General features: G+C 37.8%; 1 protein-coding gene across 1 annotated transcript in view; it reads left to right on the forward strand.

The window, feature by feature from the left end:
* ago1 (argonaute RISC component 1) overlaps nucleotides 1–18,781 on the forward strand; it is a 74,151-nt gene that overhangs the window by 40,458 nt on the left and 14,912 nt on the right. The window contains exons 7-14 of the mRNA XM_056475658.1: nucleotides 1,309–1,396; nucleotides 3,716–3,863; nucleotides 5,940–6,059; nucleotides 6,575–6,697; nucleotides 7,281–7,414; nucleotides 9,339–9,523; nucleotides 13,110–13,269; nucleotides 14,528–14,618. Coding sequence (XP_056331633.1) covers nucleotides 1,309–1,396; nucleotides 3,716–3,863; nucleotides 5,940–6,059; nucleotides 6,575–6,697; nucleotides 7,281–7,414; nucleotides 9,339–9,523; nucleotides 13,110–13,269; nucleotides 14,528–14,618 — 1,049 coding nt within the window. The remainder of the gene's footprint in view (nucleotides 1–1,308; nucleotides 1,397–3,715; nucleotides 3,864–5,939; nucleotides 6,060–6,574; nucleotides 6,698–7,280; nucleotides 7,415–9,338; nucleotides 9,524–13,109; nucleotides 13,270–14,527; nucleotides 14,619–18,781) is intronic.

Here is an 18,781-nt window from a genome sequence, read left to right on the forward strand (position 1 = left end):
AGCTTAGCATAGAACTCATCTCTCTTACAGTTAAACAGTTGAATTTTATAATTTCTGAATCCATTCAGACTGTCGTCAGGTCACTTTTAGCTTAGCTTAGCATAGATCATTGAATCAGATTAGACCATTAGCATCTCATTCAAAAAATGTAAAATTGTGATGATTTTCCCATTAAAGATCAACTCTTCCTCGTGTATTAAGAAAAATAGTCGATTATACATCATCAAACTTTGCTATGTTATGTAATATACATACACACACACACACACGCGCGCACGCATGCACACATATACACACACACATATGCAGACACGTATACACACGTATACAGACACATATATAAACACACACACATACGAACACACTCAAATATACACATGCGCACACACGCGTATATACACATACATACACACACGTATACACTCACACATATACACACGCATACACACATGTACTCGCACATCCACACACATATATACACAAACAAACACACACAAATGTACATTAACCTATACACACGCATACATATACACAAATATACATACGCATACATATACTCAAATATACACACACGTATACACATGCACAAACACACGCACACATACAAACACACACAAACGTATACACACACATAAATATTCATACACACACACATATATATATACACACACACACATAAACACACAAACACACGTATACACACACACACACACATATATATATAAACATAATACATCATAAAAACTTGCTATCTTCCCCGCTGATATGACTAGCAACTATTCTCTCATTCTGGCGTAATAATCAAGGAACTTTGCTGCCGTACCATGAAACTCACATTTTAACTTTTCATTTTCTGTCAGTCATACTACACCATGTACCTTTCAATAAAAAAATGCTAAACTCTCTGATCATTTTTGAGCGAGATGCTAATGGTCTAATCCAATTCAATGATCTAAGCTAAGCTAAAAGTAATCCAATTAGACCTGGACACCGGCTGAATGGATTCAGAAACTATAAAACTCAACTGTTTGACTCTTTTCTATGAGCCTATTTCCAGAAAAAGTGGAGTGTTTCTTTAATGCTGTTAAAATGCTAGAATGGTGCTGCGAGATCAAGAGCAGCATGACAAAAACAGTAGACACTGTTAACAGACACGGTAGAATAAAACCAGACACTTGCAGATTTATTGTTTTCTAATGAAAATAATTGATTTTTGTAATTGTAGTGGCTTTAAAGAGCTTAGAAAACAGCATTAGATTCATAGCTCTACTTAACATGTCATTTTTTTATGTCTTGTTCTGGTTTCAGGTCTGAAGGTGGAGGTTACGCACTGTGGTCAAATGAAAAGGAAGTACCGGGTCTGTAACGTCACACGGCGTCCTGCTAGTCACCAAACGTCAGTATAATGGTTTATTTCATGACATTTCCCATTTTTATAGTGTTTAAATTAGTAATAAATCCAAAGTCAAGCTCTGATATTACACATAGTGATGCACTATACTTTTAGAAGACCATTCACTCAAAATTGCATTTGATGGACAATATGACTGACCAAAAGTAGTGACTTAGTGTGTAATATGTCTAATACAGAGCATCCGGAAAGTATTGATAGCGCTTCATTTTTTCCACATTTCTTTATGTTAGAGCCTTATTCCAAAATGGATGAAATTCATGTATTTCCTCAACATTCTACGCACAATCCCCCATAATGACAATGTGAAAAAAGAGTTTTTAAAACTGTTGCAAATTTATCAAAAATAAAAAAGCTGAAAAATCACATGTACATCAGTATTCACAGCCTTTGGCGTGAAGCTCTAAATTGAGCTCAGGTACATTCTGTTTCCACTGATCATTTCTGAGATGTTTCAGCAGCTTCATTGGAGTTCACCTGTTGTCAATTCAGTTGATTGGACATGTTATGAAAAGGCATACACCTGTCTATGGGTTGACAGTGCTTGTCAAAGCACAAACCAAGCAAGAGGACAAAGGAATTGTCTGTGGACCTCCGAGACAGGATTGTCTCGAGGCACAATGCTGGGGAAGGTTACAGAAAATTTCTGCTGCTCTGGAAGTTCCAATGAGCACAGTGGCCTCCATCATCCGCAAGTGGAAGATGTTTGGAACCACCAGGACTCTTCCTAGAGCTGACCGGTGATCAATAATCCGATGCTCACTTTGTCTGAGCTCCAGCGTTCTTCTGTAGAGAGAGGAGAACCTTACAAAAGAACAACCATCTGTGCAGCAATCCACCAATCAGGCCTGTATGGTAGAGTGGCCAGACAGAAGACACTCCCCGCCTGGAATTTGCCAAAAGGCATCTGAAGGACTCTCAGACCAGAAGAAACTAAACTCTCTGGTCTGATGAGACTAAAATTGAACTCTTTGGTATGTTTTGCGGATGTTTTTCACTGCAGGAACTGGAAGACTAGTCAGGATAGAGGGAAAGATGAGTGCAGCAACGTACAGAGACATCCTGAATGAAGACCTGCTTTAGAGTGCTCTTGACCTCAGACTGGGGTGACGGTTCATCTTCCAGCAGGACAATGACCCAAAGCCCACTGCCAAAATATCAATGGAGTGGCTTCACAACAACTCGGTGAAGGTTCTTGAGTGGCCCAGCCAGAGCCCAGACCTAAATCCAATTGAACATCTCTGGAGAGATCTGAAAAGGGCTGTACACCGTCGCTTCCCATCCAACCGGATAGATCTTGAGAGGTACTGCAAAGAGGAATTGGCAAAAATCCCTAAAGACAGGTGTGCCAAGCTTGTGGCATCATATTCAAAAAGACTTGAGGCTGTAATTGCTGCCAAAGGTGCATCAACAATTAAGCAAAGGCTGTGAATACTGATGTACATGTGATTTTTCAGCTTTTTTATTTTTTATAAATTTGCAACAATTTCAAAAACACTTTTTTTCACATTGTCATTATGGGGGATTGTGTGTAGAATGTTGAGGAAATCAATAAATTCAATCGATTTTGAAATAAGGCTGTAACATAAATAATAATAATAATTCCTTACATTTATATAACGCTTTTCCATAGACTCAAAGCACTTTACACAATTTTTTATATTTATGCACATGTTACTATGCCTAATATATGCACTGTCATCAAAAATTCATTAAACTATTATTATTCAACAAGAATTGAAGCAAAAATAATGCCGTAAGCTGTAACAAAAAGCAGTAATATTATGGCATAAATATACACAAAATGTCTCTGCACAAGAATTGGGTAAACTAAATTGTCCATAGTGTATGTGTGTTTCCCAGTGATGGAAGCTGGAAGGGCATCCACTGCGTAAAACATATGTTGGATAAGTTGGCGGTTCATTCCGCTGTGGTGACCCCAGATTAATGAAGGGACTAAGCCGAAAATAAAATGAATGATTGAATGAATGTCTCTGCACAATTCTGAAGGAACTTATGTTTTTTTTGCACCAATGGTTTAATTTTTTATTTTATTTTACATGATTTTTGTGTATTTTCATAGCAAAACACGAGAATTGAAGCAAATAATGCCTTAAGCAGTCAAAAAAGCAGTAATAAAATGCCACAAATATTCAAAATCCTGAAGGAATTGATTATCAGTTTTACTCCACAACATCAGCAAAGTGGTCCAGAAGTCGGTGCAAGCTTACCTTGGTGTAATCATGATGCATGCAGACTGAAGTAAGATGAGTAAATAAAGATGTTGTGAATGGCGTCCTCCAGGTTTCCTCTACAGCTGGAGAGCGGACAGACGGTAGAATGCACAGTAGCTCAATATTTCAAGCAGAAGTACAACCTGCAGCTCAAGTACCCTCACCTGCCCTGTCTACAGGTGGGACAGGAGCAGAAACACACATACCTGCCTCTGGAGGTGAGTCTGTCATACACACATATACAGACACCTATATAAACACATACATGTGCACACACATATACACACACATACAGAGACAAACAAAAACATATACAGACCCATACATATATGAAAATATACACACACATATACAAACACAAACAAACACACACACGTATATATTTACACACATCCACACACATATACAGATACACACACGCATATATACACCCTATTACATATACGAAAATATACACACACATATACAAACGCATATACACACATATATACAGACACATACACACACACACGTGTGTACACACACGCCTACATATAAACAAATATACACTCACGTACACATGCATACATATACATATATATACATGCACATGCACACACACACACGCACACATATACAAACACACAAATACACACACACACACACACACACACACACACACACACACACACGTATACACATCAGTGTTTCCCCCACCATTACATTAGGGGTGCGCCCTCCCCCCCCAATGGCTTTCCCCGCCCCCTTGAAGTCAAGTTAATTGTATTTTATATATAGCACCAGATCACAACTTCTTTTAATACACAAGCTAAATAGCCGTATGTAATATCTTATTTATACAACGGCATGTGATTTCTGTCTCTACACGGTCGCACGATTACAAATTTCTGCTCTCTGAATCGCGCACGGTGGAGTTCTACACAGCCACTCTAAGCTGTACGGGAATGAGACTACGTTAAATTTGACTTATGCATCAAACATGCGCTCCAAACTTGTTGTTGATTGAGACATGTTGAATTCTTCTTAACAATTTTCATATCTGTGTTATATTATTTCCTGTGGCGGTTCATTCCGCTGTGGCGACCCCCTGATAAATAAGGGACTAAGCTGAAGTAAAATGAATGGATGAATTATTTTCTGTAAAGCTGTTTCTGGCCATGACACGTTCACACCTAAATGGGGATAAGAGACATGTTTAAGGGATTATATGCAGCATCCTTCGTTTATTCTCCTAGGTAAGGCAAGATCTTCTCTTAAGGTTCATACTTAGAGGGAAAATGTGCTCAATGCATTATAAAGTTTAGCATTAGAATCAGTACTCAGTATCAGCCGATCACTATGACTAGGGAAAATGTGCTCAATGCATTATAAAGTTTAGCATTAGAATCAGTACTCCGTATCAGCCGATCACTATGACAAGGAATCGGTACTCTATATCAGCTGCAAAAATCCTGATCAGAGCATCCCTAGCTTTGACCCAACTTGGCTGTCAGAGTGGCAATACTCCCCCTGGCTGTACAAGACTGATCATGGTAAGTCAGTAAATGCACCCTTAGGAAAAAGAAGTATGCTTAAGTAAAGGTCAAGTACCCCCCCCCCCCCCCCCCACCCCAAAAAAAGGAAGCCTAGGGGAAACACTGCACATACACACATATATACACATACACGTAAACACACACGTACACACACACACACATCTATAAAGTACATATTAACACACAAACACACTCGTGCACAAACGCGTACATATACACAACTATACACATACACGCACATATACACACAAACACACACATATACACATACTCACACAAACACACACGTACACACGCATGCGTATACACAAATATACACACAAACACATGTGTGTATGTATGTGTGTGTGTGTGTGTATGTGTGTATATGTATATATATATATATATATATATATATATATATATATATATATATATATATATATATATATATATATATATACATACATACATACATACACACACACATATGCACATATACACACATATACTCATACACTCATACACACACACATCTATAAAGTACACATTAACACACATATACACAACTATACACATACAGGCAGATATAAACAAATATACATATATATATATATATATATATATATATATATACACACATACACACATACACACATGTACACAACTATACAAATATACACATACACACAAAGGCATGTGTACACACACGAGATGAATTGTATCGTGATTGTGAATGTTTGAAATGATGAATTGAGTTTTATATGTGCTTCCTGGTAGGTTTGCAATATTGTAGCAGGGCAGCGGTGCATCAAGAAACTGACAGATAATCAGACGTCCACCATGATCAAAGCCACGGCGCGCTCAGCACCAGACCGACAGGAGGAGATCAGCAGACTGGTGAGTGCTAACCTCTAGTATGCACGCTGGATATATATACATATTATAAATATATATATATATATATATATATATATATATATATATATATATATATATATATATATATATATATATATATATATATATATATATATACAGCTTATAAATATATACAGTTATATACAGTTGAAGTATACAGTTATTAGCCCCCCTGAATATTTTATGCAGATTTTTTTTTCAGCACATTTCTAAACATAATAGTTTTAATAACTCATCTCTAATAACTGATATCTGATTGACAGTAAATAATATTTGACTAGATATTTTTCAAGACACTAGTTTTCAGCTTTAAGTGACATTTAAAGACTTAACAAGATTAATTAGGGTAAAGTTAGTGTAGTTAGGCAAGTCATTGTATAACAGTGGTTTGTTCTGGAGAGAATCCAAAACAAATATTGCGTCTACTTAACATTTTGCAAATAAAAGCAAAATGTAGTTTATTCAGTCATTTGCATTTCTTTTTTCCCTCTCAGATGAAGAACGCTAACTTTAATCTGGATCCCTACATTCAAGAGTTTGGGATCAAGGTGAAGGACGACATGACGGAGGTGACCGGCAGAGTCCTTCCTGCCCCAATCCTGCAGTACGGCGGTCGGGTAAGAACTATTTGAAGTCAGAATTATTAGCCCCTCTGAATTATTCAGGACATTTCTTATCATAATAGTTTTAATAACTCATTTCTAATAACTGATTTATTTTATCTTCATCGTGATGAGAGTAAATAATATTTGACTAGATATTTTTAGTATTCAGCTTTAAGTGACATTTAAAAGCTTAAAGAGCCCCTATTACGCATTAAAAAGGGTCATTTTTTTGGTTTTATGGGTCGCGTATGTGTTTGGACTGGGGGGGTTGAACATGCCAACACGGAGAGAACATGCAAACTCCACACAGAAATGCCAACTGGCCCAGCCGGGACTTGAACCAGCAACCTTCTTGCTTTGAGGCAACAGTGCTAACCACTGAGCCACCATGCCAACGCTTCTTTTTTTTTCCAAGAAAAGTTCTTAAACTTCTGCAGTTTTCCTTGAAGCATCTGGCAAATGCAAAAATGTTGACATGCAGCTTAAACACAGCGGTGCATCATCATCATCATCATCACCTTCAGTGTGAGGTTGCTGAATTCTCTCTTTAATTTCTCTCACTAAATTCTCTCCCTTTCCCTGATTCTGTGAACAGAATCGTGCCATCGCGACTCCAAACCAGGGTGTGTGGGACATGAGGGGAAAACAGTTCTACAACGGCATTGAGATCAAGGTTTGGGCCATCGCTTGCTTCGCCCCGCAGAAACAGTGTCGGGAAGAGGTGCTCAAGTAAGGAAAACTCACACACAATACTGAATAACACAGGCAAAAATACAGTATTTAAGTCCATGTCCACATGTACTTTTATAAATGGAATTTCCCCCATCGACAGAAAACATCTCTGTGAAGTTGGTACCCCATAAAAATACATAAACCCCAAAACTATGCCATTCGTTTGTTCTATGTTTGTGTTGATTTGAGCTGCAATTGTGCTAGTTTAGGGTCTGAGATATTAAGCATAATTTTTTTGACCGTTTGACGTCACTTTCCACCCCATGTTGCTCAAATCACATGATATAGTGCCCCCGGCCTTCTTTTTTAAAAGAGGCCTTTCCATCAGCATATCAAATTCAAAACTCTAATATCAGTCTGCTGCTTCTCACCATAGACTGTAAAATATATGGACGGAGTATCCATGACGTCACCCATAGGTTTCTGAACACTGCAAAAGAAGCTACAAGTAGGCGCGGCCAACCGTCGCCATTTTGTTCGCGCGTCATCGCACCCACGGCGGGATACCAAACAAGGGCAAAGAGGCGGAGAGTGAGCGGAGCTACAGACACCTGCTGGCACTTTGCTTAGACCTAGCAGACAGACTTTACTTTGGGAGAAACGCTTGATACTCTATTACCTGCGACTCGTTTAAGTTCTGACCACATGTGCTTGGCTGTACACTATATCAATAAAGTGTTTAGACTTTTAAAAACACTGTAGTAATACATTGAGCCACTAAACATTGCTCTTATGACGTTTTTCTACAGGAGGAAAACGCGAATTACTTCCAAACACTTCAAATATAGTCTGTGTTAGTAAATGCAAGAGTATTGATGAACTCCAGGCATAACACTGTATGATAACGCTTCAGATGACTGTTCTAGAGCCTACAGCTAATCAATCTGTCACATTCTGGAGTGCTTTATGGGTCTAAAGAAAAATATTAATGATAAATGATCTCAAATAAAACAAATACACTTATAGAGATGGTATACAAGTATAACTTTACTCACATGGGAAACGAGGCCACGTGAATGGTTTGTGGCACAATTAAATGCACACAGCATCCCATATCATCTGATAATTGTAAGAAATAAGTCCAAAAGGCAGCTGACTGTGTAAAGCCACATAAAACAAAACAAAAATACGATGAATATGCCGAGATCAGTGGCTAATCTGCTGGATTCAGCTGAGGTGAAGTGACGGCGACCAGCGAGACCTAGCTGTCACTCAAGTGACCACGCCCTTAATTATGCAAACTTTATTTAACCTAATATAAAGGAAATGGATAAGTTATAAAAAAATCACCCCCCTCACAGTTGTCATGGAGGGTAATAATAGCTATATGAACCAAAATCGTTCTTTGTACCAGGCTGTAAACACCTTTTTTTCTGCTGTAAAGTTGGCCATTCTAACAGTGGGCTCAATTGCAATTTGCTCTATTATGGAGCCAGGACTAGCGGAATTTTGATGAATTGCAGTTTCAGTTACTTCCGTATTGGCTTCCCGAGGGAGAGCCGGGAGGTTGCCGCTTGCTTCTCAATCAGGGAAGTTTATTCTAATGAGGGAAAGGTAGTCACTAATGGGCGGGGCTTTTCCCCTCTGATGACACGTACAAAGAGAGAATGTCAATCAAAGTGTTTCAGCAGACTGTTTTTATCAAGTGTGATTATAAACAAACCAAATAAATACCTTTTACAATTAAAGGCTGATTATATTCACACACTGTTATCACACAACTGTGTTTAAACTCTTTATGAAAGTGATATTTGCATAATAGGTCCCGTTTAAAAGAAAATTAAGCTACATTAATAATCTTCAGGGTGTAAGATGGAATAATTTTAACAGTTTAATACTCGCTGCTCTTGAGTACTCTTAGAAGGGCTAGTTTTGCTCATACTTTTGCAAGCAGTAACATTAGTGACGCTCTCTTCCTCAGGAACTTCACCGACCAGCTGCGCAAGATCTCGAAGGATGCTGGGATGCCGATTCAGGGTCAGCCGTGTTTCTGTAAGTACGCGCAGGGGGCCGACAGCGTGGAGCCCATGTTCAGACACCTGAAGAACACTTACTCTGGGCTGCAGCTCATCATCGTCATCCTGCCTGGAAAAACCCCTGTCTATGGTAAGAGTCAGACTCTCCTGCATTAGCTTCTGCTGGAAATAGAAAAAGCTCCTGTTGTAGTTGCATACTTTAGCTTTTATCACGATATATACGGTTTTATCATGGTTAGATCTAATTACATTAAATTTAATTACATTAAAGGTGCTTTGTGTATGCTTTTGACTCTTAAAGCATAAAAATACAATGATTTTGCAGATATTTAAGAACCACGCTGAGTGAACATGCTTGTTTATCTGAAAAAAAACAATGCTAAAGTCAGATATTCTGCTTTGAAAATGTGTATTCGGTGTAAGAACTTCTGTTTTTGTTTTGGTCTCTATAACCAGCCCCCTGCCAGCTTAACCAAATGTATTTCAGCAATTATATTTTATTTTGGCTGCATGTTTCATTTCAGTTGTGAAGGTATGCAGACGCAGCCAAAAATGCGACCTCTGGAAAACAGCTGCAGCCTTCGAAATGCAGATTCAGAGATGTAAAAATTTGCTGATAATACAGATATTATTACAAATGTAAACATTAGCTGAGCAGCTTACATAGTAAGAATCGATTGTCAGGCATGTTTACTCCGTTTGGTGTCATCAGTCTGGCAACCTGCATTTACATCAAGTCATCGAGCCCTCCGATATTTTAAAATTGGACTGCAGTACCTGTGTCGACCACTAGGTCAACCACTGTCAATTCTACATATTTAACCTTTAAATAACAACCAAAAGCTCATAGTGTATTGTTTTATTTTATGTACATGTTGAAAGTAAAGAAATATTTGTAACAAATTAAATTTCCAAATGGCGGCACAGTGGCTCAGTGGTTAGCACTGTCGCCTCACAGTAAAAAGGTCAGGAAAAAAAGTCAGATATTCTGCTTTGAAAATGTTCATTCTGTGTAAGAACTTCTGTTTTTGTTTTGGTCTCTATAACCAGCCCCCTACCGGCCTTACCAAATGTATTTCAGCAATTATATTTTATTTTGGCTGCATGTTTCATTTCAGTCGTGAAGGTATGCAGACGCAGACAAAAATGCGATCTCTGGAAAACAGCTGCAGCCTTTCGAAATGCAGATTCAGAGATGTAAAAATCCACATGAGATGGTTTTTAATTTGCTGATTATACAGATATTATTACAAATGTAAACATTAGCTGAGCAGCTTACATTGTAGGAATCGATCGTCAGGCATGTTCACTCCTGTTGGTATCATCAATCTGGCAACCAGCATTTACATCAAGTCATCGATGCCTCAATTAGAGATCTGCACGGGACTGAATTTTTAGTCCTGCTCCCGCCAGGCTTTATTCCGCACCCGACAGCTCCTGCTGTATATTCGGCCTTTGTTCACCCACTGCCTGATCTACCCCGTTTTCCACCTGATCCGACCGTTCCTGCTAAATTTAGTTCTGGTTTCCAAAATCTCACGTTAAAATTAGGCACTACCAAAAGAGAGAGATAACAGATACAAGTGTAGATTGTGCAAGGATTGAAGGCTGAATGTCAGTTTGTTTGCCCCTTTGTGATGACACATGAGTGCTGCGTGACTTGGCTGGTGAGGCTTTGACTCTCCACTCAATATATTTGCCAACTACTGATCATGTTTCATATATCTAATATCAGCGTTATTTCTATACACATAGCAGGTACATATTGGGCCAAGGACGAATGTGAAATGTATAATGATTAATGTTATGTTTTTAAAGATGGTGAGTAAAGGGGAAGGAGAGTAACATTAATTTTGGGTGAAACACATAAGCAAACACACAATATCAACAAGTGAGGAACAAAATACCAAGACTAACTAAATGCAATAAAGTGAGTTTATTTACAAAGATAGTGATAATAATAAATGCAAAAATATGTATGTAGAAAGAATTAAATATTTACAAGAATACATTGAAATTACAGACAACAAATGGAACACAAGATGTTTGAACAGATAGATGGGAGAGTTGGAGATATGAGAGGCGGGCGGCGTCCAAACAATAGAAATAAATAAAACAAAACAATCTATTGGCCCAACATCTACCCTAACTACCCAGAAGAAAAATACAGCAGTCTATTACGCACTACCTAACCTACTCTAATATATACAATGAGAAAATAAAAGTACAGTGGTTGGAGCACGCTCCTTACCTAGTGTGTCTGACAACAGTGATATTCAAAACTACGTGTGCACAATGTATGTCGCGCGCATTCTTACCTGTCCCACTCTCCAACCTCAGATGCGCATAACACTGACGGCAGACAAATGGAGAACAGACAAATAACAACGGATATATAACAAATTGTAACACACAGAAAACGCATAGCAAATTTCACTGACACACAACATAACACAGAAATTCAGGGCCTCTCGAGTAGCGTCCTGTCACCACTTTTATGCCACGGTGGCAGCGGCTGGATTGGAGACCGTGGGTGACGTCAGTGGGGGACACGGCAAACAGCTGGGCAGCGGTAGCCAATCGGAGCCACTGTATGGGTGGAAGCGGGAGAGATGGAGAGAGCGAGCGAGCACGGGGAGGGAGAGAGAGAAAGAGAGAGAGACTAGCAAGAAAAAAAAATCATAATCACGCCACACAGGAATGTACAGGAATGTAACAATTAAATATGCCTCCCAAAAAAACACCCAAATGGATGCTACAGAGTCCAGACAGCCTATAACAAGCGACACACAGAACCACGGTGGATGTGCGCCCTCTGTCTTATTCTCACACACACACACGCACACACATACACACACACACAGCACAATGGCTGATGCCCGTACTCTCTCTCTCACACACACACACAAACACACACACAGCACAGCACCACGGCGGATGCTCGCTCTCTCTCAATCTCTCCGGAGCGTTATATTGTTAGACCGCCTACTCCCATTCAGATAACCCCAGAGTTACCGACCGCTACTGCATTTTATTCGAAAATTTATTCCCATGTGCCAAGAAATGTAATCGGGTAACGCAGTACAGCCGCAGGAATGCAGACCTCTACGTCCAATGTTTTAAAATTGGATTGCAGTACCTATGTCAACCACTAGGTCAAGCACTGTCGATCCTACATACTTCACCTTTAACAGGTATAACAACCAAAAACTCATAGCGTATTGCTTTATTTTATATACATGTGCAGAGCAAATGAATATTTTTAACAAATTAAATTCCAAATGGTGACAAAATGGTGGCTTAGGTTTAGCACTGCCGCCTCACAGCAAGAAGGTCGCTGGTTCGAGTCCGGGCTGGGTCAGTTTGCATTTCTGTGTGGAGTTTGCATGTTCTCCCCATGTTGGCCGGGAGCCTATACATTGTTACTTGATTTTTTTATGTTGTAGGCCAGATTAACATTTGAGAATGTAAATGTTTGAAAATAAATAGCCTATTAAGTCTTCGAGCATTTGGTGCTGTGATGAACAATTACTAATACAACAATCTGAATGTTCTTAAACACTGTAAATGCCTCGATAATAAATAATATTTCTCAGTTTTTTGAAGTGCCGGTAATATGATTATCACACATGTTCATTATCATGATATATTGAGTTCACACCAGCACATGTCTATCTTTCACACTAATAATAAATGTGTGTGTTTGCTCTGTGCAGCGGAAGTGAAGCGTGTTGGAGACACTCTTCTAGGAATGGCCACTCAGTGTGTGCAGGTGAAGAACGTGGTAAAAACCTCCCCGCAGACGCTCTCCAACCTCTGCCTCAAAATCAACGTCAAGCTCGGCGGCATCAACAACATCCTCGTGCCGCATCAACGGTGAGATGTGTTGTGGTTCAGCATGGGTAACCCAAAAAACAATACAATTACACTCTGATACAGCCGCCATTTGAAGGGAAAGCTCACCAAATATAGTTTTACAGATAAACTTTACAATAATGTTATTTCTTATTTCCTGCAATCATTTTATTTTAGTTTTAACATATAATATGTTAAAATAACCACAATATCATTAATAATAACAGCAACAACCATAATATTTATTATTATTATTATTATTATTTATCTGAATTTAGAAATAATTTTTTCCTAAGAATACAGTAAAATGCTAATATCATTATTTATTAATCATTAATCATCATTATTCATTTTTGAACAGTTATATATTGTAAAATATAATTTAATCATGTGATTTAAATCTGATTTGTTATTAATAATGTTTTTAATTTATATTCTATAAATAATTTAATAAATTTTTCTTTAATTTTTTTTTTTTAATTAGTAGTCAACTTTTGAAAACTATTACAAAACACCCATTCTTGTCGTGCCGGATCTCCGGTGTAAAAAAATTATATTTTAGAGCCTGCGCATGCGGTTTAATTAGGTATGCTCAAAATAACAGATTAACTGTTAACTGAAAGGGTGTACATGTATGCATGTACAGTATGTATGTATGTATGTATGTGTGTATATATATATATATATATATATATATATATATATATATATATATATATGTGTGTGTGCGTGTGTGTATATATATATGTGTGTGAGTATATATATGTGTGTGTGTATATATATGTATATATGTATATATATATGTATATATGTATATATATATGTATATATATATGTATATATGTATATATATATATATATGTATATGTATATATATGTATATGTATATATATGTATATGTATATATATATATATGTATATGTATATATATGTATATGTATATATATATATATATATATATATATATATATGTGTATATATATGTATATGTATATATATGTATATGTATATATATGTATATGTGTATATATATATATGTGTATATATATATATGTGTATATATATATATATATGTATATGTATATATATGTATATGTATATATATATATATATATATATATATATATATATATATATATATATATATATATATATATATATATATATATATATATATATATATAATTGCAATTTTTTAAACAAATCTACAAATAAATATTTCACCTAATTCATGCAGCCCATGTGAACAGTTGCTGTGACACTTTTCTTTTTTTTTCAGGTCAGCAGTGTTTCAGCAGCCCGTGATCTTCCTCGGGGCAGATGTTACTCACCCGCCGGCCGGTGATGGGAAGAAGCCATCTATTACTGCTGTGAGCAACACACACAGACACACACACACACACACACACACACACACACACACACACACACACACACACACACACACACACACACACACACACACACACACACACACACACCTTCATAAAAATATAAATTGGGCAGAGAAGCTGCTAAACCTAAACAGTGAAAATCAAACTGGTTTCCAAAACCTTTGTGGTGTTTATAATATATGCCATATAATGTATGCCATGCAAAAATAATAGTTTGGCAATATTAATAATAGACAAAAAATTTATTCAGATAATACAAAAGAAAAATGACCAAAAAACAACAACATTATTTGAGGCAACAAGACAGTTGATTATGCTTGAACTCACAGTGCCCTGGGAGGAGCGAATGGAAGAGGCAAATGAAAGGATTAGGAGCTAGGAGAGAAGTGCCGGAAAGGGGGCTGGAAGACCCACTGTGAGCCAATAGAGGTGTGCTGTAGAGGGTTTGCAGGGCGTTCAATCTGTAAAGTCATCAACCAACTAGGCCTAGCAGTAGCAGCTAAGCAGAGGGCCTCTAAGTCCGTTTGTGAAGCTGCAGAGAAAGCCACAAGATGGCTGTGGATAAAGAGGGCTGATGGCCACTGGGATGCAAACTGAGGTCTGATCAACCTCAGCTGGGTCACCTGGGTGAGGGTGTCTGATGTTGAAAGACCCAAAACACTCAGGATACATCACTGACGATGCGTTCTAGTGCATCTATCTAGACGATGTATGTTGCGCATGGTTTAAAAGTTTCATGTCAGTAAGTAAAGTAGAAGTTGGGTTTAGGTTTTAAGTAGGATAAGGGATGCAGAATTAGTTTATACTTTATAACTTCTATTTATTCATTCATTTTCTTTCAGCTTAGCCTCAATTTCAGAGGTCACCACAGCAGAATGAACCGCCAACTATTAAAGCAGATTTTTACACAGCAGACGCCCTTTCAGCCACAACCCAGTACTGGGAAACACCCATACACTCTCACACTCACACACATACTCATAAACTACAGCCAATTTAGTTTATTAAACTCACTTATAGTGTATGTGTTTGGACTGTGGGGGAAACCGGAGCACCCGAAGGAAACCCACGCCAACACAGGGAGAACATGCCAACTCCACACAGAAAAGACCACTGACCGGGACTCGAACCAGGTACCTTCTTGCTGTGAGGTGACAGTGCTAACCACTGAGCCACCATGCCGCATTATGGCTACTATTAAACAGTATCTTAATAATATGCCAGTGTATGATAGCATGAATCCGCTAGTTAAGTCGTGACGTATGGAATACTGTTTCCGGGTCGAAGCCGCTACTCATTTGATATGAGAAAATATTCGTTTATGGCCATTTTTTAGTCATATGTCACACATTAATGTGAATTTTATATAAAACCTATTAGGGCTGCACGATTAATCGAAAAAAGATCACGATCTCCATTCGACCCTACACACGATCTTAATTCAGCTTTTTTAGCCGATTGTATTTTCAAGGTCAGGAGAGAAGCTTAAAGGCAGTCGCACAAGTCTTCACAGCAACATTGACACCTTCAAATGGCGTTATAATAAAAATAAATGAGTGAATATAGAAGAGAACCCAGTCCAGGAGACTCGAAACAAGCAGAATTCCTTTATTGAGACTTGTTGGTTAATCTGCAGTCATACAGCGTCTTCAAGAAGTCCAAGTGTCTGCAGAGCCTACTGGAGGTCTGTAGTCTGCAAGTTTTACCACAAGTCTGAATTAAGACAAAGATGTCCTGTCTATATTGTCTTAGGAGGAGGGGAGATGGCTAAACAAAGCATGTAAATTCAGTATTGGATTCAGCATATAGGTGTTAGAAACCGGCCCAGCAACTGACCACACAAGTTAATCAACAGAAGGGTTTCTGTAGCCTGAAAATATCACCCGAAGACAACGGCAGAGTCGTTTAAAAGCCTGGCCGTAGCATTTGCATTACTCTGGCTCAGCCTGTAGTCAGAAAGACAAAGGTAAACGTCCCTCATGGTTGGGCTGTTAATGAAGTGGTATAATTAAAAACCAAAGAATATAACTTTTCAGTTATATGTAGATTATTGTTCATTTGAAACTAGATATTTCCACACTGTGAATTAACAAACAGGACATATTGAAAGTCTATTCAAGTCCACCATAATGACTGTACAAAATTGATTATTTTAAGCAACAGTAGACCTACACATAAGACTAATATTATTAGTGTTGTGTTACCATATGTTTGAGAATTAACAATAATAATAGGCTAATCATATTAACCTTTATTTTACACTTACAGAATGGTGAGAAAATCGTGGTCTTGATTTTAAGCAACAACAAAAATCGTGATTCACATTTACATGAATCGTGCAGCGTACCCTAGCGTACACAGCAGTCTCTGGACTTGCTGCATCACAAATATCAACATTTTAACAAATTATAAAAGATTAATCACTTTCTGGCCATCGGATATTAGGCATGGATTTATATATTGCGATCGTGATTTTCCAAAGTATTACAGCGCTTTGTAAACGGTTATTATTACCATTTGAGTCTCACCATACAGTTTGATATTCAATTCAATTCCCCTTTATTTGTATCGCGCTTATACAATGTAGATTGTGTCAAAGCAGCTTCACATAAAGGGTCACAGTAAATTGGAACAGTGTAGTTCAGTTTGTAGTGTTTAAGTTCAGTTCAGTTTAGCTCAGTTCAGTGTGGTTTAATAATCACTACTGAGAGTCCAAATATTGAAGAGCAAATCCAACGATGCACAGCTCTATAGATCCCGAAACATGCAAGCCAGTGGCGACAGCGGTTATAGCGCTTGGACTCGAAAGTCGCTTCACGTGACGTCACACTTAACCAGCAGATAGTGACCTAAACTAAAGTGTTACCATTTATTTTTAATGGTTTATCTATTGGTCTGAGGTGTAATAAAGCTAAACCAACACAACTCAGCCTGAACCGAAAGACACTTAAAGTCAACATGAACCAGAAGCTGCTACCGATTGTTTTTATTTCCATATTGTGATGCAGTTCCTAGAGAAACAGAATATTAAATGAGGAAACGGAACGCGTGGCTTGTTTTTTTTTCTACCGCGAGCTGATTGGATGTAGTAAAGTAGGCGTTTCATTCAGAAAGATGGGGAAAAGGGTTTGGGGAGAGTTATTACACCCTAACAGACTCCTCCTCCTCCTCACCATTTCTGTTTGATGTCAAAACTGACAGCTGGAGGGGCGTGGTTAAGTATGTTAGCCACACCCAATACCTCAGACAGACCTAATCTGAGAATTTAACTGAGACAAACAGGAAGTGCATTTTCAGATTTCCATTAAAGATTACAAGCGCAAACTATTTTTTTTTCTGATAAATTGTTCACTGTAAAACTAGCAGTGTGATCTTGCCAAATCAGTATGGTTAGTTTTGATCTCATGTGTACTTTAATTTTCGTCCCACGCTGTAATTACGCCCCTCTGCTGTACTGAACGGAGTACGGAGGAGGAGCAGGGCATGATGGGAGTGTTGAAAAGGGAAAATGAGTCACAGACGGGCAGGAAATGATGTCACCTGCCGCCCAGCACATGCAAGCACTTGTAACTGGCTGTTTTTTTTTTTTTTTTTTACCAAACGCTGATGACAAAGAGCTGAGTCACAGCGGCGGATATGAACGATGCTGTTTTCTTTTCTCCATCCAGAGGGCAGCAGATTTCTGAACACACACACACACACACACACACACACACACATATCTAATACACACACTCACTGCAAAACTGCCTTTCTTATTGTACACTGCGCATGGAATAATCTGTAAAAAGATTTAAAACTAGATTGAATTTAAAGGCATTATAAGAGAGTGGTGTTGGAAGCATCTGATTATTTTTGTTGAGAGGATTGATGAAATGATGTTGTAATGTGGTGTTCTTGTATTTTAAAATTGTTTTACTGTTTTATCTTGGCCTAGTCTCACTTGTGACAGAGTTTGTGAATCTCAGTGAGTCTTTCTGGTTAAATAATGGAAGGAAAAAAGATTTTCTTAAGAGTTTTTGTTTTGTTTCCAGTCATCTAAAACTTCCTAAATCAAGAAGCATTTTTAAAAAATAATTTAAGTAAAAAGTAACGATTTGTTTTCAGAAATATTAAGTCAGACATTATCAAAACTAAAA

The sequence above is a fragment of the Danio aesculapii genome, chromosome 16 (genome assembly GCF_903798145.1).
Source record: "Danio aesculapii chromosome 16, fDanAes4.1, whole genome shotgun sequence".
In the NCBI taxonomy this organism is placed as follows: domain Eukaryota; kingdom Metazoa; phylum Chordata; class Actinopteri; order Cypriniformes; family Danionidae; genus Danio; species Danio aesculapii.